Source organism: Chiloscyllium plagiosum, unplaced genomic scaffold (assembly GCF_037043375.1).
Source record: "Chiloscyllium plagiosum isolate Xiang-an unplaced genomic scaffold, Cpla_swu_hap1 HiC_scaffold_18, whole genome shotgun sequence".
In the NCBI taxonomy this organism is placed as follows: Eukaryota; Metazoa; Chordata; class Chondrichthyes; order Orectolobiformes; family Hemiscylliidae; genus Chiloscyllium; species Chiloscyllium plagiosum.
Genome location: NW_028270156.1, coordinates 948883 through 970886, shown reverse-complemented (window position 1 = coordinate 970886; position 22004 = coordinate 948883). Strand labels below are relative to the sequence as shown.

Below are 22004 nucleotides of genomic sequence, written 5' to 3'. Positions count from 1 at the left end.
TTTATTGGTAGAGGAATTGAGTTCCGGAGTCCTGAGGTCATGATGCAGTTGTATAAGACTCTGGTACGGCCGCATCTGGAATATTGTGTGCAGTTTTGGTCGCCATACTATAGGAAGGATGTGGAGGCATTGGAACGGGTGCAGAGGAGGTTTACCAGGATGTTGCCTGGTATGGAAGGAAAATCGTATGAGGAAAGACTGAGGCACTTGGGGCTGTTTTCACTAGAGAAAAGAAGGTTTAGGGGTGACTTGATTGAGGTGTACAAGATGATTAGGGGGTTAGATAGGGTCGACAGTATGAACCTTTTCCCGCGTATTGAGTCGGGTATTACAAGGGGGCATAGCTTTAAATTAAGGGGGGGTAGATATAGGACTGATGTTAGGGGTAGGTTCTTCACTCAGCGAGTCGTTAGTTCATGGAATGCCCTGCCAGTAACAGTGGTGGACTCTCCCTCTTTATGGGCATTTAAGAGGGCATTGGATAGGTATATGGAGGATAGAGGGTTAGTGTAGTTTAGGTGGGCTTGGATCGGCGCAACATCGAGGGCCCAAGGGCCTGTACTGCGCTGTATTCTTCTATGTTCTATGTTCTATGACTGGAAAATTTGTAATGTTGTCCCCTTGTCTAAGAAGGGTGGCAGGGATAATCCAGGTAATTATAGACAGGTGAGTCTGAGTCAGTGGTAGGGAAGCTACTGGAGAAGATACTGAGGGATAGGATCTAATCCCATTTGGAAGAAAATGGGCTTACTAGTGATAGACAACATGTTTTTGTGCAGGGAGGGTCATGTCTTACAAGCTGAATAGAATTGTTTGAGGAAGTGACAAAGTTGATTGATGAGGAAAGGGATGTAGATGTCAGATACATGGACTTTAGTAAGGTGTTTGATAAGGTTCCTCATGGTAGGCTGATGGAGAAAGTGAAGTTGCATGGGGTCCAGGGTGTACTAGCTGGATGGATAGAGAACTGATGGGGGAACAGGAGACAGAGAGTGTAAGGGAGTTTCTCAAATGGAGAACTGTGACCAGTGATGTCCCACAGGGATGTGTGCTGGGATCACTGTTGTTTGTGATATACGGAAATGATTTGGAGGAAGGTGTAGGTTGCCTCATTGTCAGGTTTGCAGATGACACTAGCAGATAGTGAAGGGGACTGTCAGAGAATACAGCGGAATATCAATAGATTGGAGAGTTTGGCAGAGAAATGGCAGATGGAGTTCAATCCGGACAAATGCGAGGTGTTGCATTTTTGAAGATCCAATTCAAGAGTGAACTACACAGTATATTAACAAGTCCTGGGGAAAATTGTTGTACAGAGAGATCTGGGTGTTCAGGTCCAGAAGGTTCCCTGAAGGTGGCAACGCAGGTCAATAGAGTGATCGACATATGCATGCTTTCCTTCATTGGACAGGGTATTGAGTACAAGGATTGGCAGGTCATGTATAAGACTTTGGTTTGGCCACATTTGGAATACTGCGTACAGTTCTGGTCATGACAAAACCAAAAGGATGTGGATGCTTTGGGGAGGGGGCAGAAGAGGTTCACCAGGATGTTGCCTGGTATGGAGGGGGTTAGCTATGAGGAGAGGATGTGTAGATCAGATTATTTTCATTGAAAGAAGGCGGAAGGGGAAAAGTTATAAGGGAGATATGCATGAAAAATTCTTTACACAGAGGATGGTGGGTGCCTGGAACGCGTTGCTAGCGGAGGAGGTAAGGGCAGGAATGATAACGTTCTTTAAGATGTATCTAGACAGCACATGAATGGGCAGGGAGCAGAGGAGTACAGACCCTTAGAAAATAGGCAGCAAGTGGCCATGGTGTTAGGGACAAGGTACTGGCATAGATAGAGAATTAAGGCAGAGAGTGGGATAAAGGGGTCTTTTTCAGGATGGCAGTTGGTGACCAGTGGAGTTCCACAGGGGTCAGTGTTGGGCCCACAACCATTCACATTATACATTAATAATCTGGACGAAGGAACTGAGAGCATTCTTGTTAAATTTGCAGACGACACAAAGGTAGGTGGAGGGGCAGGTAATGTTGAGGAGACAGGGAGAATGCAGAAGGACTGGGACAGGTTGAGAGAGTGGGCAAAGAAATGGCAGATGGAAAGTGTAAGGTTATGCAATTTGGTCGGAAGAATAGAGGTGCAGTATATTTTCTAAACGAGGAAAAGCCTTGGAAATCTGAAGCACAAAGAGACTATGGAGTTGTGGTTCAGGATTCTCTGAAGGCTAACAGGCAGGTTCAGTTGGTAGTCAGGATGGCAAATACAACATTGAGGGCCGAAGGGCCTGTTCTATATTGTATTGTTTTATGTTCTAACATTTGCATTCATTTCAAGAGGCCCAGACTACAAAGAACAGTATTGTACTACTGAGGCTCTGTCAGGCTCTGATCAGACCACATTTGGAATATTGTGAGCAGTTTTGGGCCCTGTATCTGAGGAAGAATATGCTGACATTGGAGGAGGTCCAGAGGAGGTTTATAAGAATGATCCCAGGGGGTGAAGGCTTGTCATGTGGGGAGTGGTTGAGGACTCTGTGTCTGTTCTCAATGGAGTTTAGAAGGATGGGGGGGTACCTGATTGAAACTTACAGAACATTGAGAGGCCTGGATAGAGTATATTTAAGACAGAGATATACAGGTTCTTGATTAGTAAGAGAATCAAGGGTTATGGGGAGAAGGCAGGAGAATGGGGTTGAGAACCATATCAGAGCTGAAAATGTGTTGCTGGAAAAGCGCAGCAGGTCAGGCAGCATCCAAGGAGCAGGGGAATCAACGTTTCGGACATAAGCCCTTCTTCAGGAAGGGCTATATATCTCTGTCTTAAATATACTCAATGACTTGGCCTCCACAGCCTTTTGTGGTAATGAGTTCCACAGATTCACCACTCTCTGGATGAAGAAATTCCTCCTTATCTCAGTTCTATTTATTCTGAGGCTGTGCCCTCGGGTCCTAGTCTCTCAGACTAGTAGAAATATTTTCACCATGTCCACTCTATCCAGGCTTCTCAATGTTCTGTAAGTTTCAATCAGGTACCCCCCCATCCTTCTAAACTCCATTGATTCCTGAAGAAGGGCTTATGCCCGAAACGACGATTCCCCTGCTCCTTGGATGCTGCCTGACCTGCTGCGCTTTTCCAGCAACACATTTTCAGCTCTGATCTCCAACATCTGCAGACCTCACTTTCTCTTGAGAACCATATCAGCCATGATGGAATAATGGAGCAGACTTGATGGGCCAAATCGCTTCATTCTGCTCTTGATCTGGAATCACATGTAGGCCAGATCAGGCAAGAATGACAGATGTCCTGACGATCTACTGCAGTTATGTAGTCGTCATTAGACCTTTAATTGAAATTTTAAATCTTTCAACTTTCACCATCTACCTCAGTTGGATTTGAACCCATGTTTCCAGAACATTAGCCTCGAGCTCTAGATTACTAATCAGTGCCAAGACATTATACCATTGCCTTCCCATTTCTTAAAGCACATACAAACATCTCAACATACAAATCAAGAACAAAAGTAATCCATTGAACCCCCTGAGTCTGTCCCACATTCTCAACAAGATTATGGCTGGCCTGATTGTAATCTCAAATCCACATTCCCACCTACTGCTGAAAAACTTTCACTCTCTTGCTTATCAAGAACCTGTCAACCTCTGCTTCACAAATACAGTTCTGGTCACCCTGATTCAAGAAGGATATTACCAAATTAAAGAGGGTGCAGAAAAGATTTACAAGGATGTTACTGGAGGGTTGGAGTCACAAGGAGATACTGGATAAACTGGGATGGTTTTTCACTGGAGCATCGGAGGTTGCAGGGTGGCATTATCGAGGTTCATAAAATCATGAGGGGCATGTATAATATGAATAGCAAAAGTCTTTTCCCTAGGGTTGGGGAGTTCAAAACTCAAGGGCATAAGTTTAAGTGAGTGGAGAAGATTTAAAAGGGTCCTGAGGGGCAACTTCTTCACGCAGAGGGTGGTACGTGTATGGAATGAACTACCAGACAAAAAGACCCAGGTAATGTTCTGGATGACCTGGTTTATATCCCACCATGGCAGAAGGTGGCATTTGAATTCAATAAAAATCTGGAATTAAGAAGCCGTTTCAGATTGCAGGGTAAAATACCCATTTGGAATATAGTGAGCAGGTTTGAGCCCAGTGTCTAGAATTAGAATTAGAATTAGAATCCCTACAGTGTGGAATAAGGCTCTTTGGCCCAATAAATCCACACCGAACCTCTGAAGAGTAACCCACCTGGACCATTCCCCTCCCCTATATTTGCCCCTGACTAATGCATCTAACCTATAAATCCCTACGGGCAATTTAGCCTGGCCAATTCACCTGACCTGCACATCTTTGAATTGTGGGAGGAAACAGGAGCACCCGGAGGAAACCCACACAGACACGAGGAAAACATGCAAACTCCACACAGAGAGTCACCCGAGGCTGGAATCAAACCCAGTTCCCTGGCGCTGTGAGGCAGCAATGCTAACCACTGAGCCACCGTGCCACCCACACTCAGGAAGGATGAGCTGGTGTTGGAGGGGGTCCAGAGGAGGTTTTCAACACTGATCCTGGGAATGAAGGGCTTGTCACATGCGGAGCGGTTGCAGACTCTGGGTGGGTAGGGAGGTAGGTAGGTAGGTAGGTAGATAGGTAGATAGATAGACAGTCAGACAGACAGACAGACAATAGAATCCCTACAATTAGGAAACAGGCCCTTTGGCCCAACAAGTCCACAACGATCCTCCGAAGAACATAGAACATTGCCCGTAGTGTTGGGTAAAGGGGTAAATTGCCCGTAGTGTTGGGTAAAGGGGTAAATGTAGGGGTAAATGTAGGGGTATGGGTGGGTTACGCTTCGGCGGGTCGGTGTGGACTTGTTGGGCCGAAGGGCCTGTTTCCACACTGTAAGTAATCTAATCTAATCTAATCTAATCTAACATAGAAAGATACAGCACAGAACAGGTCCATGACGTGCTGAGGATTAATCCTAATATAAAATAAAATAACCTAACCTACGCACCCCTCTATTTACTAATGTCCATTTGCATGTCCACCAGTCGCTTAAATGTCCCCAATGACTCTGCTTCCACCACCACCGCTGGCAATGCATTCCATGCATTCACAACTCTCTGTGTGAAGAACCACCTCTGATGTCTCCTCTATACCTTTCTCCTAATATCTTAAAGCAATGACTCTCGTCCCAATCAGTCCTGCCCTGGGGAAAAGTCACTGGCTATTGACTCTATCCATTTCTCTCATTATCTTGTACACCTCGATCAGGTCTCCTCTCTTCCTCCTTCTCTCCAGAGAGAAAAGTCCGAGCTTATTCAACCTTTCTTCATAAGGCAAGCCCTCCAGTCCAGGCAGCATCCTGGTAAACCTTCTTTGCACCCTCTCCAAAGCCTCTGTATCTTTCCTATAGTAGGGCGACCAGAACTGGACATAATATTCCAAGTGTGGTCTCACCAGGGACTTGTAGAGCTGCAGCAAAACCTCGCAGCTCTTAAACTCGATCCCCCGTTAATGAAAGCCAAAACACCTTATGCTTTCTTAACAACCCTATCCACTTGGGTAGCAACTTTGAAGGATCTATGTACTTGCACACCCAGATCCCTCTGTTCTTCCACACTGCCAAGAATCCTGTCTTTAATCCTATATTCAGCATTTCAAGTTTGACCTTCCAAAATGCATCATTTCACATTTATCCAGGTTGCACTCCATCTGCCATTTCTCAGCCCAGCTCTGCATCCTGTCTATGTGGCGCTGCAGCCTGCAATAACCCTCAATACTATCGACGACACCTCCAACTTTTGTGTCATTTGCAAATTTACTAACCCACCCCTCAACCTCCTCATCCAAGTCATTTATAAAAACTACAAAGAGCAGAGGCCCAAGAACAGAGCCCTGCGGGAGCCCACTCACCACTGACCACTGGCAAGGGATGGAGGAGGACGCGGCCGAGGCTTTGGGAGATCGGATAGCGGGCGAAAGGTGAGAAATGGGCTTGAGTTTGGTGCAAGTTGTCGGCGAGGGGAGGCTGCGGGGTCATGTGACCGGCCGTAGCCAATTAGCCATCGAGCTGCTGGAGCGGCAGCCGTTAGGAAATGGAAGCTGAAGGAAAATTTCAAATTCAATTCCAAATTCCTCAGATCTTAACGGAATTTAACGGCGACATTAAAAATACACACTTCACCGACCTTTAGGAAAATAACCATCCTTGGGGAAGGGGGAATTGCAAAGTTAAATAAACCTTGTTAGATTGCCTTGCTTGTAGGTAGTCTTTCTATTACTAACAGGAAAATAGAGGCCAAAGCCAGTTTTTTTTTTAAAAGTGGTCAGGTTGGAAATTTGGCTTTGAAAGCAGGAAAGCATAGTTCTTTTTAAGCGAGCAAGTTGGTAAGCTTTTTCTCAAGTTGCCTGGTTCAGGGATGGATTGGAAAAACCAAAGTACAGGGGGCGAGCAATAGGCTTTTTTCCAATTTTCCAAAATATTTTCTCCCATTTTAGTATGCCCACTGTTTGAGTTTGGGTGTTTCATTTTGTTGAGGTGACTTGGTTTTGAAGTGCTGGTTGATTTGGGAGTTGTCTTTTTGGAGGGGGGGGTGATGGAGGGGGATTACGTGTTTCATATCTGTCTGTCTCTCTCTCTCTCTTTCCCTCCCCTGCCATACACACGGCGTCCTGCAGATTGGCTCCTCTCTGAAAAGATAGGGAGCTGTAGGATGAGATAGCTGCATCAGAGGGAGGGCTTGGGCTGATTGCGACACGCACATACATTCCCTATCTCTCCAGTGCCAGTTCTGTTGTCCTCCCGTTCAGCTGGGTTTTTTTTGTCGCTGTGAAATTTTCCCAAAGATGGCGGCGCGCCCTTGTTTCTGTCTGTCACCCCCGAGGCCTGGCGTGATCATGGACCGACGCTGTGTCATTATACCCCGACCATCCTGTCTGTTTACACCCCCTCACTCCTATAGGGTGTGTTGGACTGGGAAGAGGATGAAAAAAAAAAGTGCGGCCGCATCTGGAGTATTGTGTGCAGTTTTGGTCGCCATACTATAGGAAGGATGTGGAGGCACTGGAACGGGTGCAGAGGAGGTTTACCAGGATGTTGCCTGGTATGGTAGAAAGATCGTATGAGGAAAGGCTGAGGCACTTGGGGTTGTTTTCATTGGAGAAAAGAAGGTTTAGGGGTGACTTGATAGAGGTGTACAAGATGATTAGGGGTTTAGATAGGGTCGACAGTGAGAATCTTTTTCCACGTATGGAGTCAGCTATTACAAAGAGGCATAGCTTTAAATTAAGGGGGGGTAGGTATAGGACAGATGTTAGGGGTAGGTTCTTTACTCAGCGAGTCGTGAGTTCATGGAATGCCCTGCCAGTAGCAGTGGTGGACTCTCCCTCATTATGGATCAGTGGTGCTGGAAGAGCACAGCAGTTCAGGCAGCATCCGAGGACAGGCAAAATCGACGTTTCGGGCAAAAGCCCTTGAAGGGCTTTTGCCCGAAACGTCGATTTTGCCTGTCCTCGGATGCTGCCTGAACAGCTGTGCTCTTCCAGCACCACTGATCCAGAATCTGGTTTCCAGCATCTGCAGTCATTGTTTTTATCTCCCTCATTATGGGCATTTAAGCGGGCATTGGATAGGCATATGGAGGATAGTGGGCGAGTGTACATTAGGTGGGCTTGGATCGGTGCAACATCGAGGGCCGAAGGGCCTGTACTGCGCTGTATTCTTCTATGTTCTATGTTCCAGGCAGAATACTTTCCATCTACAACCACTCTCTGCCTTCTGTCAGCCAGCCAATTCTGAATCCAGATAGCCAAATCTCCCTGTATCCCATACCTCCTGACTTTATGAATAAGCCTATTATGGGGAACCTTGTCAAATTTCTTGCTGAAGTTCATATACACCACATCCACTGCTTGACCTTCGTCGACCTGTCTTGTCACCTCCTCAAAGAACTCAATAAAATTTGTGAGGCATGACCTGCCCCTCACAAAGCCATGCTGACTGCCTTTAATCACACTATGCTTTGCCAAATAGTCATAAATCCTATCCCTCAGAATTCTTTCCAAAACCTTGCTGACCACAGACCTAAGACTGACTGGTCTGTAATTGCCAGGGATTTCCTATTTCTCTTCCTGAAAAGAGAAACAACATTCGCATCCTTCCAGTCCTCTGGTACAACTCCCATGGAGAGTGAGGAGGCAAATATCCTCACCAGCGGCTTAGCAACCTCCTTTCTCGCTTCCCGGAGCAGCCTAAGATAAATCTGGTCTGGCCCTGGGGACTTATCAATCTTAATGTTTTCCAAAATTTCCAGCACATCAGCTTCATCAATCCTGATCTGTTCAAGTCTGTATCCCAGCTCCTCAAAGTTCTCATTCACAACAAGGTCCCTTTTCTTCGTGAAAACCAAAGCAACAAACTCATTGAGGGCTTCCCCTATCTGCTCAGACTCCACGTACAAGTTCCCTCCACTCTCCCTGACTGTCCCCACCTTCTCCTTGATCATTCTCTTTTTCCTCACATATGAGTAAAATGCCTTTGGGTAATCCTTCCTGCCAAGCCTTTTTCATGCCCCCTCCTGGCTCTCTTCAGTCCATTTCTGAGCTCCTTTCTAGTAAGCCTGTAATCCTCTAAAGCTGTGCTCGATCCTTTCTCCTCCACCTTACGTAAGCTGCCTTCTTCCTTTTGACGAGAAGCTCCTCTGTTCTCGTCATCCAAGGCTCCTTAATTTTACCCCTTCTTACCTGTCTCAGAGGAACAAATTCGTGCATCACTCGCAACAACTGCTCCTTAAATAGTCTCCACATGTCTGCTGTGCCCTTTCTGTGGAACAATTGCTCCCAGTATGTACTTCCCAACTCCTGTCTGATAGCGTCATAATTTCCTTTTCCCCAATTAAATATCTTCCCTCGGTAACTGCTCCTTTCCCTCTCCAGGGCTATGGTAAATGTGAGGCAGTTGTGATCACTGTCACCAAAGTGTTCTCCCACCGCGAGATCTGACACCTGTCCTGGCTCATTGCCGAGCACCAAATCCAAAATGACCTCTCCCCTTGTTGGTCTATCTACATACTGAGTAAGGAAACACCTGGCAAAAACGGCTCTGTCCAAACCATCTGCACTCAGGAGGTTCCAGTCGATATTGGGAAAGTTCAAATCACCCATAACAACAACCCTGCTACATCTACATTTTTCCAAAATCTGCCAGCCTATGAGATCTTCAATCTCTCTACTGCTATTAGGGGTCTGTAGAAAACCCCCCAACGAGGTGACTGTTCCCTTGCTGTTCCTAACTCCCACCCATACTGACTCAGTAGACAAACCTTCCTCAACAACCTTCATTTCTGTAGCTGTGATGCACTCTCTGATTAGCAATGCTACACCCCTCCTATTTTTCCAACCTCCCTGTTCCTTTTAAACTCTCTAAATCTTGGAACATCAAACAACCATCCCTGCCCCTGTGAAACCCACGTCTCTGTTATGACCACATCGTAGCCCCAAGTCCTGATCCATGCTGTAAGTTCATCACTCTTATTTTGGACACTCCTTGCATTAAAGCAGACACACTTTAACTGACTTTAACACACTTTTATTTCATCATGTGAGAAATCTTCCTGATAGATTCACTACATCCTGTTACTGCCCCATCTACAACTACCCCCCTCTCAGATATGTAGCTCTGATTCTCACCCCCTTGCCCATTCCCCTTCCCTATTTTCCTATATTTACCCCTGATTATTGCACCTAACCTATGCATCCATGGACACTCTGGGCAATTTATCATAATCAATTCACCTGACCTGCACATCTTTGGATTGTGAGAGGAAACTGGAGCACCCGGAGCAAACCCACGCAGACATGGGGAGAATGTGCAAACTCCACACAGATAGTCACCCGAGGCTGGAATCGAACCCAGACCCCTGGCACTGTGAGGCAGCAGTGCTAACCACTGAGTCACCGTGCCGCACCCTGATGGATGGCATTCAGAAGGATGAGGAATGATCTGATTGAATCTTACAGAATAATGAGAGACAAAGAACAGTACAGCACAGTACAGACCTTAATGTTCTGCTGGCCTTTTATCCTACTCCAAGATTAGACTAACCAACATAGTACTATCTTCCATCTGCCTCTCCAAGAGTCGCTTAAATGTCCCTAGTGTCTCTGACTCTACTACCACCACTGGCAGTGCATTCCACACACCCACCACCCTCTGTGTAAAGAACCTACCCCTGACATCTCCCCTAAACCTTCCTCCAATTACATTAAAATTGCCCCCTCATGATAGCCTATTCTGCCCTGGGAAAAAGTCTCTGACTATCCACTCTATCTATGTCTCTTATCATCTTGTACACTTCTATTAAGTTGCCTCTCATCCTTCTTCACTCCAATGAGAAAAGCCCTAGCTCCCTCAACCTTTCTTCATAAGACACACCCTCAGTCCAGGCAGCATTCTGGTAAATCTCCTCTGCACCCTCTCTAAAGCTTCCACATCCTTCCTATAATGAGGAAATCAGAACTGAACACAATATTCCAAGTGTGGTCGAACCGGGGCTCTATGGAGCTGCAGAGACTATATAGCCAGAGACTAATTGGAGGAAGGTTTAGGGGAGATGTCAGAGGTAGGTTATTTACACAGAGAGTGGTGGGTGTGTGGAATGCACTGCCAGCAATGGTGGTAGAGTCAGAGACATTAGGAACATTTAAGTGACTCTTGGATAGGGACATGGAAGATAGTACAATGAAGGATATGTGGGTTAGTCTGATCCTAGAGTTGGATAAAAGGCTGGCATAACATTGAAGGCTGTACTGTTCTATGTTTTATGTTCTATATGGATGATTTGGGATGTCGGCACAACATCGAGGGCTGAAGGGTCTTTACTATGGTGTACTGTTCTATGTTTTATGTTCCCTGCCAAACTGGAGAATTCCACATTTTCTCACAATATACTCATTTTGCCATGTCTCAGACAATTCACTTACAGAGTTTTTTGTAGCCTCCTTACGGCCTTTTCACAATTTACTTTCTGACTTACCTTTGTGTTACCAGCAAATTTGGCAACCATACCAAACATCAAAGTCATTTATACAATTTTTAAACAATTGAATGCTTAAAACAATTTTGGAATACTGTGGACAGTTATAGTCACCGTTACAGGAAGGTTATTGTTAAACTGAAGAGATTCAGAAAAGATTTACTAGAATGTTATTGGGAATGAAGGGTTTGAGATATAAAAATAGATGACAAAGACTTTTCTCACTGGAGTGTAGGAAGTTGAGGGGTGACCTTCTTGAGGTTTATAAAATCATGAGGGGCATAGCTAAGTGAGTGACAAAGGTCTTTTCCCTGGGGTGAGGGAGTTCAAAACCAAGGGGCATATTTTTAAGATGAGAGGAGAAAGATTTAAAAAGGACATGAGGGGCAATTGTTTTTACACAGAGAGTAAAAGAGATTCCTGAAGAAGGGCCTGTGCCCGAAACGTCGAATCTCCTGTTCCCTGGATGCTGCCTGACCTGCTGTGCTGTTCCAGCAATAAAGTTTCATCTTTACACAGAGAGTGGTTCATGTGTGGAATGAACTACCAGAGAAAGTCATGGATGCAGGTCCAGTTACAACATTTAAACTACATTTGGATAAGTACATGAATAGGAAAGGTTTAAAGGGGTATGAGGAGAAAGTGAGGACTGCAGATGCTGGAGACCAGAGCTGAAAAGTGTGGTGCTGGAAAAGCGCAGCAGGCCAGGCAGCATTCGAGGAGCAGGAGAATCGATGTTTCGGGCATAAGCTCTTCTTCAGGAATGAGGCTGGTGTGCCAAGTGGGCTGGAACTGTGTGACGTGGAAGGTCAGTGTACTTACCTGAAAAGGAGTCTGGCTGTTATAGTTCTTCACTTCTTTTCTGGCTCCACGGAACAGCAGGACCCGGGCACAGCTTTCCTGTAGAAACCAAACAGGTTACTAACCATCTCTAATGCAAACTCCGTGTTTCTCATTGTTGTCCTCTGTTTATTCTCTACAATTTCATATGATTAATTGGCATTTTCTTTCCTGGCACCCTTTAACATAAACCAGGACCTTTATGATCTCCTGGATGAGGGTCAGTTGCCTGGGGAACTTTTAAAGGAATGTGACAGTTTTTGCCTAATTGGCCCCAGTTTTACTTTGCAATCTGCCCATTTCTGCCTCTCCCAAATGATATGATCTGGCAATTGTATGCATTGTGATGCACAAGATACACCATAGGGAAGGCTGGTTTAAGACACTGACCCTTTCCCTGTCATGATTTCTTCATGTTTGTACAAAAGGTTTCACAGCCAGGTTTGCTGATAAGCATGTATCAAACTAATTTGGAAGCACTGACTCCTGAGAGTAGAATCAGATTTATATTTCCTTACCTTCAGCTGGTATTCAGACTTTGGACTGCAGTTGAGACATGGAGCATGGCTTCATTTGAAGTTTTAATTGCCTGGATTAAAAAATCTATTTCTGAGAGAAACATTTTTCTCTTTGTCTTTCAAAGGTTGGATTGTATCTTTAATGAATTGGCTTTTTGCTTGTTCTGCTTACAGTGAAACTCAGCCATCATTAATCAAATCACAACTTCCTAACTGTAAATGCCAACCTTCTCATCCAATCATCAAAGTAACTGCCTTAATCAGCACGATGAGAGCATTGTCCTGTAACCTCCCTGGGTTTGAAGCTTTGTAGACACTTGGACTTTTTAGAAGTCAATGAAAGGACACTACAACTTTATTTTCAAAGCATTTCTTGTTCAATGATCTAGTCAAGTCACATGTCTTGTGATAAGTACTGTTTTACTTGCGATGACCTGCCTTGGTTAAGGAAACCTCCTGTTGTGATTCGTGCTTGTCCTTTTGAAGTGCAACTTAGAGGACTTCTTGATACAAGAAGTTTGCTGAGCAAGCTGAATCCACCAAGATCCCAGAGACAACTACAAATGTTTGGTGACACTTGAATACTCCTGTCATCTGAACCACTCCAAAATTATCCTTTTAGTCTTCAAGCACTAAAACTCTTTGGTTCGGAGTTCCTTTCTTCCCCAAAGCGAATGTTAGGAAAGAGAAATCCACATGATGGTTCATAGCAGTGAGTTCAAAAAGAACGGGTACCCAATGAGCTCAGTTCCCTGATTTCTCAGCAACAAACCCAAACAAGCAGACAAAACACGTCCAGAAACCCTAGCCACTCTCCCCTACATCAAAGACATCTCCGAAATGACTGCCAGACTACTCAGACCCCTTGGCATCATGGTAGCCCACAAACCCACCAACACACTAAAACAGCAGCTAATGAACTTAAAATACTCCACACAGACAACAAGCAAAATGAATGTCATTTACAAAATACCTTGCAGAACTGTAGCAATCACAACATTGGACAAACAGACAGAAAACTAGCCACCAGGATACATGAACATCAACGAGCCACAAAAAGACATGACCCTCTCTCACTAGTATCCTGATGTACAGGTGAGGAAGTACACCACTTTGACTGGGACAACACATCCATCCTAGGACAAGCCAAACTGAGACTCGCACGAGAATTCCTAGAAGCATGGCATTCCAACCGGAACTCTATCAATAAACACATCGAGTTAGACCCCATCTACCACCCCCTGAGAAAAAGAATAAGAAATGACATCACCAAACGGAAGAAACCTGAACACATAAATAGAAAGTGGGACATAATACCAGATTCTGGATTAGTGGTGCTGGAAGAGCACAGCAGTTCAGGCAGCATCCGAGGAGCAGTAAAATTGACGTTTCGGGCAAATTCCCTTCATCAGGAATAAAGGCAGTAAGCCTGAAGTGTGGAGAGATAAGCTCGAGGAGGGTGGGGGTGGGGAGAAAGTAGCATAGAGTACAATAGGTGAGTGGGGGAGGGGATGAAGGTGATAGGTAAAGGGGCAGGGGGAGGGTGGAGTGGATCAGTGGAAAGGAAGATAGGACAAGTCATGGGGACAGTGCTGAGCTGGAAGTTTGGAACTAGGGTGAGGTGGGGGAAGGGGAAATGAGGAAACTGTTGAAGTCCACATTGATGCCCTGGGGTTGAAGTGCTCCGAGGCGGAAGATGAGGCGTTCTTCCTCCAGGCGTCTGGTGGTGAGGGAGCAGCGATGAAGGAGGCCCAGAACCTCCATGTCCTCGGCAGAGTGGGAGGGGGAGTTGAAATGTTGGGCCACAGGGCGGTGTGGTTGATTGGTGCGGGTGTCCTGGAGATGTTCCCTAAAGCGCTCTGCTAGGAGGCGCCCAGTCTCCCCAATGTAGAGAAGACCGCATCGGGAGCAACTGATACAATAAATGATATTGGTGGATGTGCAGGTAAAACTTTGATGGATGTGGAAGGCTCCTTTAGGGCTTTGGATGGAGGTGAGGGGGGAGGTGTGGGCGCAGGTTTTGCAGTTCCTGCGGTGGCAGGGGAAAGTGCCAGGATGAGAGGGTGGGTTGTAGGGGGGCGTGGACTTGACCAGGTAGTCACGGAGGGAACGGTCTTTGCGGAAGGCGGAAAGGGGTGGGGAGGGAAATATATCCCTGGTGGTGGGGTCTGTTTGGAGGTGGCGGAAATGTCGGTGGATGATTTGGTTTATGCGAAGGTTGGTAGGGTGGAAGGTGAGCACCAGGGGCATTCTGTCCTTGTTACGGTTGGAGGGGTGGGGTCTGAGGGCGGAGGTGCAGGATGTGAACGATGTGTTGGAGGGAATTTGTGGTCTCTAAAGAAGGAGGCCATCTGGTGTGTTCTATGGTGGAACTGGTCCTCCTGGGAGCAGATACGGCGGAGGCGGAGGAATTGGGAATACGGGATGGCATTTTTGCAAGAGGTAGGGTGGGAAGAGGTGTAATCCAGGTAGCTGTGGGAGTTGGTGGGTTTGTAAAAAATGTCAGTGTCAAGTCGGTCGTCATTAATGGAGATGGAGAGGTCCAGGAAGGGGAGGGAGATGTCAGAGATGGTCCAGGTAAATTTAAGGTCAGGGTGGAATGTGTTGGTGAAGTTGATGAATTGCTCAACCTCCTCGCGGGAGCACGAGGTGGCGCCAATGCAGTCATCAATGTAGCGGAGGAAGAGGTGGGGAGTGGTGCCGATATAATTACGGAAGATCAACTGTTCTACGTAGCCAACAAAGAGACAGGCATAGTTGGGGCCCATACGTGTGCCCATGGCTACCCCTTTGGTCTGGAGAAAGTGGGAGGATTCAAAGGAGAAATTGTTAAGGATGAGGACCAGTTCGGCCAAACAAATGAGAGTGTCGGTGGAAGGGTACTGTTGGGGACGTCGGGAGAGGAAAGAACGGAGGGCTTGGAGGCCCTGGTCATGGCGGATGGAGGTGTAGAGGGATTGGATATCCATGGTGAAGATGAGGCATTGGGGGCCAGGGAAACGGAAGTCTTGGAGGAGGTGGAGGGCGTGGGTGGTGTCTCGAACGTATGTGGGGAGTTCCTGGACTAGGGGGGAATAGGACAGTGTCGAGGTAGGTAGAGATGAATTCAGTGGGGCAGAAGCATGCTGAGACAATGGGTCGTCCAGGGTGGTCAGGCTTGTGGATCTTGGGAAGGAGGTAGAACCAGGCAGTGCGGGGTTCCCAGACTATGAGATTGGACGCTGTGAGTGGGAGATCTCCTGAGGTGATGAGGTTGTGTATGGTCTGGGAGATGATGGTTTGGTGATGGGGGTGGGGTCATGGTCGAGGGGGTGGTAGGAAGAGGTGTCCTCGAGTTGGCGTTTGGCTTCAGCGGTGTAGAGGTCAGTGCGCCAGACTACCACTGTGCCCCCTTTATCCGCTGGCGTAATGGTGAGGTTGGGATTGGAGCAGAGGGATTGGAGGGCTGCGTGTTGTGAGGGTGAGAGGTTGGAGTGGGGGAGGGGGGTCGACAGGTTGAGGTGGTTAATGTCCTGGCGGCAGTTGGAAATGAAGAGGTCGAGGGCAGGTAATAGGCCACCGCGGGGTGTCCAGGTGGATGCAGTGTGTTGGAGGTGGGCGAAGGGGTCCTCGGAAGGTGGGCGGGAGTCCTGATTGTGAAAGTAAGCTCGGAGGCGGAGGCGACGGAAGAATTGTTCGATGTCACGGCGTGTATTAAATTCATTGATGTGTGGACGGAGGGGGACGAAGGTGAGTCCTTTGCTGAGGACTGATCGTTCACTTCACCAGAGGCTCACTGATGATGTACCCAGCATGGTGATAAAACATCTGAAAACAAACTCCAGCTCAGCGAGCAAACCTACATCCAGAACCTAAACCTGAGCTGGAAAGAAAACCTTAAAGATTCCAGGAATGAGTTCTGATTATTATCCTATCAAACTGAGCTTGAGGATATCATAGAATCATAGAATCCTTACAGTCTAGAATCAAGCCATTTGGCCCATCAAGTCTGTACCGACCCTCCAAATAGCATTCCACCCAGACCCCACCCTTTACTCTCTCCCTGCAATCCTACATCTCCTCATGGCTAACCCACCTAGCATGCACATCTCTGGACACAATGAGCAATTTAGCGTGGCCAATCCACCCTAACACGCATACATTTGGACTGTAGGAGGAAACTGGAGCATCCAAAGGAAACCCACGCAGATAATGGTAGAATGTGCAAATTCCATACAGTTCCCAAGGGTGGAATCAAACTCAGGTCCCTGGTGCTGCGAGGTATCAGTGCTAACAACTGAACCACTGTGCCACATTAATATGCATTAATGGAGCTTCCTTGTAAAGCTAGGAATTTATATTGAGGAGAAAGTGAGGTCTGCAGATGCTGGAGATCAGAGCTGGAAATGTGTTGCTGGAAAAGCGCAGCAGGTCAGGCAGCATCCAAGGGCTGAAGAAGGGCTTGTGCCCAAAACGTCGATTCTCCTGTTCCCTGGAAGCTGCCTGACCTGCTGCGCCTTTCCAGCAACACATTTCCATCTGGGAATTTATATTTAAAGCAATGTCTCAATGTCTTATTTTCATTGCAGAGAAAGGAACATTTTGAAATGCATTAACATGATCATCCAGTAACTTGCAGCTATGAGGAGTCGCTCTCCCGTTGTTGTCATTCTCACTGAGAATGTATGTGGAAACTTTGACATTGTGGACACATGGTTTTCCAAAGGAGGAATGCCACGGGTACATGAAGGTATTGCAACCATATAATTGTCCATCTATCCAAAAGCACAAAATCATGTGAAGAGACTGTTGATCAAGTCCACTGTCAGGTTTAAAATTGGACTGTCCTCTATTTGACCATGAGTTAAAAGGGCAGCACTGGTCCAATTCATTTTCCTGACCCCACCCCCTCTCAAATTGTGTTCTTAGTTACTTCAATGTATTTTACTGAGTCTCCAGGCAACAACTATTTATAAATAAGCCTTCATAGTTTAGGCTGTATAAAACCTGACGATCGCACCTCCGAAGCTGAAATAAAACTGAAGTTCTTTTTCTCTCTGCACCACTCTCTCTCTCTCCCACTCTCAGCCCATTCACAGCCAGCCCTTCAAGTCACACTGTTAGAAATTGTTGGGATTTCACGTTGCTCGTTTCTAGGTGCTCTGTTCATGATTAAGGTCCTGTTTCCCATTTTAATGTTAGATTCAGACTATTTCTTCCTGATTGGTTGTGTAAGTGTGACATCAAACTGACTGTCAACATTAGTTGGCACCATCATGTTTGCTCCCTATGGTAAAGGAATATCTTTCATTAGAGCACTCTCTGCTGCAGGTGGTGAATTAGACCTTGTCTCTGAAACAATTGTCTACAAGCAGGAGGCCAGGTGACTTCGAACGTCAGTGTCGACCCGATGAAGGTCCTCCTGGCCCAGCGTGACGGCCTCTCAACCTGACAAAGCCTCAGCGGGGTCTCCTGGTATTGAGGCGATACCAGAGCGATCTCCCAGCTTCATGATCCTCATGGTGAAACCTAAAGCGAACTGGAGCCAAGGCCTGGTGTGGACTGGAGGCTCGGTGCTAGTGTAGTTATTCTGAACTTTTATTTCTGCAACACTGGACATTTTATTTCTGTATTTTCTATGAGCCTGTAACTAAAGAAGCTGTACCAAGGTACCTTTGTAACTAAGATGGCGCTGGACTGTTGACATATAAACTTTTTACTGTACTCATTTAAGTAAATGACTCTAAAGCTAATTCATTCATTCATTCAAAATGAAACAGGTGAATTAGAGTCAATATTGTCAGAGTGCCTGAGCTAGTCTCTGTGACAGTGAGAACAATCCCGAGGTAACTCTGATAAATTCAGGCAGAATTTGCAATGTGTTCTAGCTTTAAGTGCTGGCAGAGTGTGTCGGTCTGGAGCAGTGTCAGGGAGAACATGGAGAAACTCTGACAGCCAAGGACCAATACCGATCCAAACTGGAACCCAGACAGACACCCGGCAACTATGGCAAGGACTGAATGACATCACAGGTTCAAAAAAGAGACAGTGCAAGATAGCAGACGATGACACATCCCTCCCAGATCATTTCAACCCCTTTGATGCTCACTTTGAGCAGAATTTCGGTGGAGAGGTAACACCTATTCCAACAAGTCCTGATGAACCTATCCCAACAGTCATTGCATCAGAGGTCAGATCAGTTTCCTTGGTGTGAATTCAAGGGAAGTGATGGGACCAGACGGAGTACCAGGCCGTGCACTCAGAGCATGCGCAGATCAACTGGCAGACGTCTTCTCGGACATCTTCAACCACTCCCTGCAGCAGGTCACTGTCCCTGCCTGTTCCAAGAGGCCAACATCATCCCTGTGCCTAAGGCTCATGCAGCATGTCTCAATGACTACCGCTCAGTTGCCCTAACCTCGGTGGTCATGAAGTGCTTTGAAAGGATGGTCATGGCATTAATCAACTCCAGCCTCCCCACTACTCTTGACCCACTCCAATTTGTCTATTGGACCAACAGATCCACGTCAGATGCCATATCACTTGCCCTTCACTCCTCCTTAGAACAGCTTGATACCAAAAACAGCTACATAAGAATCCTACTCATTGACTACAGTTCAGCCTTCAACACTATGATCCCCTTGATTACTAAACTTAGTGATCTCGGACTAAGCCCCACTCTCTGCAACTGGATCCTCAGTTTCCTGACCCACAGGCCACAATCAATGAAGATTAGGGACAATATTTCGTCCTCACTAACACTCAACACTGGAGCCCCCCAGGGGTGCATACTCAGCCCCCTACTGTCCTCACTGTATATCCATGACTGCGTCGCCAAACACTAGACTAATGCCATTTACAAGTTCGCTGATGACACCACCATAGTTGTTCGAATCTCAGATGGGGATGGAACAGACTACAGACAGGAGGTGGAAGACCTAGAAAAATAGTGCACTGAGAACAACCTCGCTCTCATTACCGGCAAAACCAAGGAACTCATTATTGACTTTTGGCAGGATGTTACTCATGCTGCCCCCTACACATTAACAGCACAGAGGTGGAACGAGTGGAGAGTGTCAAGCTCCTGGGAGTGGTCATCCACAACAAGCTTTCTTAGACTCTTCATGTGGACGCACTGGTTACAAAGGCCCAACAACGTCTCTTCTTCCTCAGGCAGCTGAGGAAATTTGGCATGACAGCGAATACCCTCGCCAACTTTTATAGGTGCACCACTGAGAGCATTCAGTCTGGATGTATCACTACCTGGTATGGCAACTGTACCATTCAAGATCAGAGACGGTTACAGAGAGTGGGGAACTCGGCCTGAACAATCACAAAGGCCAACCCCCCATCTATAGAATCCCATCTACCAGGCCCGTTGTCAAGAAAAACCTGAACACATGCACCAGTCGGTTTTGGAATAGTTTCTACTCTACTGTTGTGAGAATATTGAATGGACTCACAAACTGTTAACATTCGCCTGTACCTGTGTTTTGTTTTTGCTGCTGTTTACATATTATTTACTTATCTTTGCCACTAGACAATAGACAACAGACAATAGGTGCAGGAGTAGGCCATTCTGCTCTTCGAGCCTGCACCACCATTCAATATAATCATGGCTGATCATCCTTAGTCAGTATCCTGTTCCTGCCTTATCTCCATAACCCTTGATTCCACTCTCCTTGAGAGCTCTATCCAACACTTTCTTAAATGATCCCAGAGAGTGGGCCTCCACTGCCCTCTGAGGCAGAGCATTCCACACAGCCACCACTCTCTGGGTGAAGAAGTTTCTCCTCATCTCTGTCCTAAATGGTCTACCCCGTACTTTTAAGCTGTGTCCTCTGCTTCGGCATCAGCTGCCTCCAGAGTGTCCAATCCTTTAATAATTTTATATGTCTCAATCAGATCCCCTCTTAGTCTTCTAAACTCAAGGATATACAAGCCCAGTTGCTCCAGTCTTTCAGCGTAAGGTAGTCCCGCCATTCCAGGAATTGACCTCGTGAACCTACGCTGCACTCCCTCAATAGCCAGAATGTCTTTCCTCAAATTTGGAGACCAGAACTGCACACAATACTCCAGGTGTGGTCTCACCAGGGCCCTTTACAGCTGCAGAAGAACCTCTTTGCTTCTATACTCAATCCCTCTTGTTATGAAGGCCAGCATGCTATTAGCTTTCTCCACTACCTGCTGTACCTGCATGCTTACCTTCATTGACTGGTGTACAAGAACACCCAGATCTCTCTGTACTGCCCCTTTACCTAACTTGACCCCATTTAGGTAGTAATCTGCCTTCCTGTTCTTGCTACCAAAGTGGATAACCATACATTTATCCACATTAAACTGCATCTGCCACGCATCTGCACACTCACCTAACTTGTCCAGGTTACCCTGTAATCTCCTAACATCCTCCTCACATTTCACCCTGCCACCCAGCTTTGTATCATCAGCAAATTTGCTAATGTTATTGCTAATACCATCTTCTATATCATTAATATATATTGTAAAAAGCTGCGGTCCTAGCATGATCCCTGCGGTACCCCACTGGTCACCGCCTGCCATTCCGAAATGGAGCCGTTTATCACTACTCTTTGTTTCCTGTCAGCCAACCAACTTTCAATCCAAATTAGTACTTTGCCCCAAATACCATGCGCCCTAATTTTGCTCACTAACCTCCTATGTGGGACTTTATCAAAAGCTTTCTGAAAGTCCAGGTACACTACATCTATGGGATCTCCCTCATCCATCTTCAGAGTTACATCCTCAAAAAATTCCAGAAGATTAGTCAAGCATGATTTCCCCTTCATAAATCCATGCTGAATCTAACCTATCCTGTTACTACTATCCAGATATGTCGTAATTCCATCCTTTATAATAGACTCCAGCATCTTTCCCACCACTGAGGTCAGACTAACTGGTCTATAATTTCCTGCTTTCTCTCTCCCACCTTTCTTAAAAAGTGGTACAACATTAGCCACCCTCCAATCCGCAGGAACTGATCCCAAATCTATCAAACTCTGGAAAATAATCACCAACGCATCCACGATTTCTTGAGCCACCTCCTTCAGAACCCTGGGATATAGACCATCAGGCCCCGGGGACTTATCAACCTTCAGACCTAACAGTCTCTCCAACACTAATTCCTGGCAAATATAAATTCCCTTCAGTTCAGGTCCTTCAGCCACTGTTACCTCAGGGAGATTGCTTGTGTCTTCCGCAGTGAACACAGATCTGAAGTACCAATTCAACTCTTCTGCTATTTCTTTGTTCCCCATAATATATTCCCCTGTTTCAGTCTTCAAGGGCTCAATTTTAGTCTTAACCAATTTTTTGCCTTTCACATACCTAACAAAGCTTTTACTATCCTCCTTTATATTTTTGGCCAGTTTACCTTCGTACCTCATTTTTTTCTCTGCGTATTTCCTTGTTAGTAATCCTCTGTTGTTCTTTAAAAGCTTCCCAGTCCTCCGTTTTCCCACTTATCTTTGCTATGTTATACTTTTTCTCTTTTAACTTTATATGTTTCTTAACTTCCCTTTATAACTTAACTTTATATGTTACTTGACTCTGTGATCTGCCTGTATTGCTCGCGTATAGAATGAGCAATTCC

The 22004-nt window shown here is 46.1% G+C and overlaps 1 protein-coding gene across 7 annotated transcripts in view; it reads right to left on the bottom strand.

The window, feature by feature from the left end:
• LOC122557603 (SH3 and multiple ankyrin repeat domains protein 2-like) overlaps positions 1 to 22004 on the bottom strand; it is a 1564835-nt gene that overhangs the window by 1170392 nt on the left and 372439 nt on the right. For all 7 annotated transcript variants that reach the window (XM_087996234.1, XM_087996235.1, XM_087996236.1 and 4 more), the window contains one exon: positions 11883 to 11960. In XM_087996234.1, coding sequence (XP_087852360.1) covers positions 11883 to 11960 — 78 coding nt within the window. The remainder of the gene's footprint in view (positions 1 to 11882; positions 11961 to 22004) is intronic.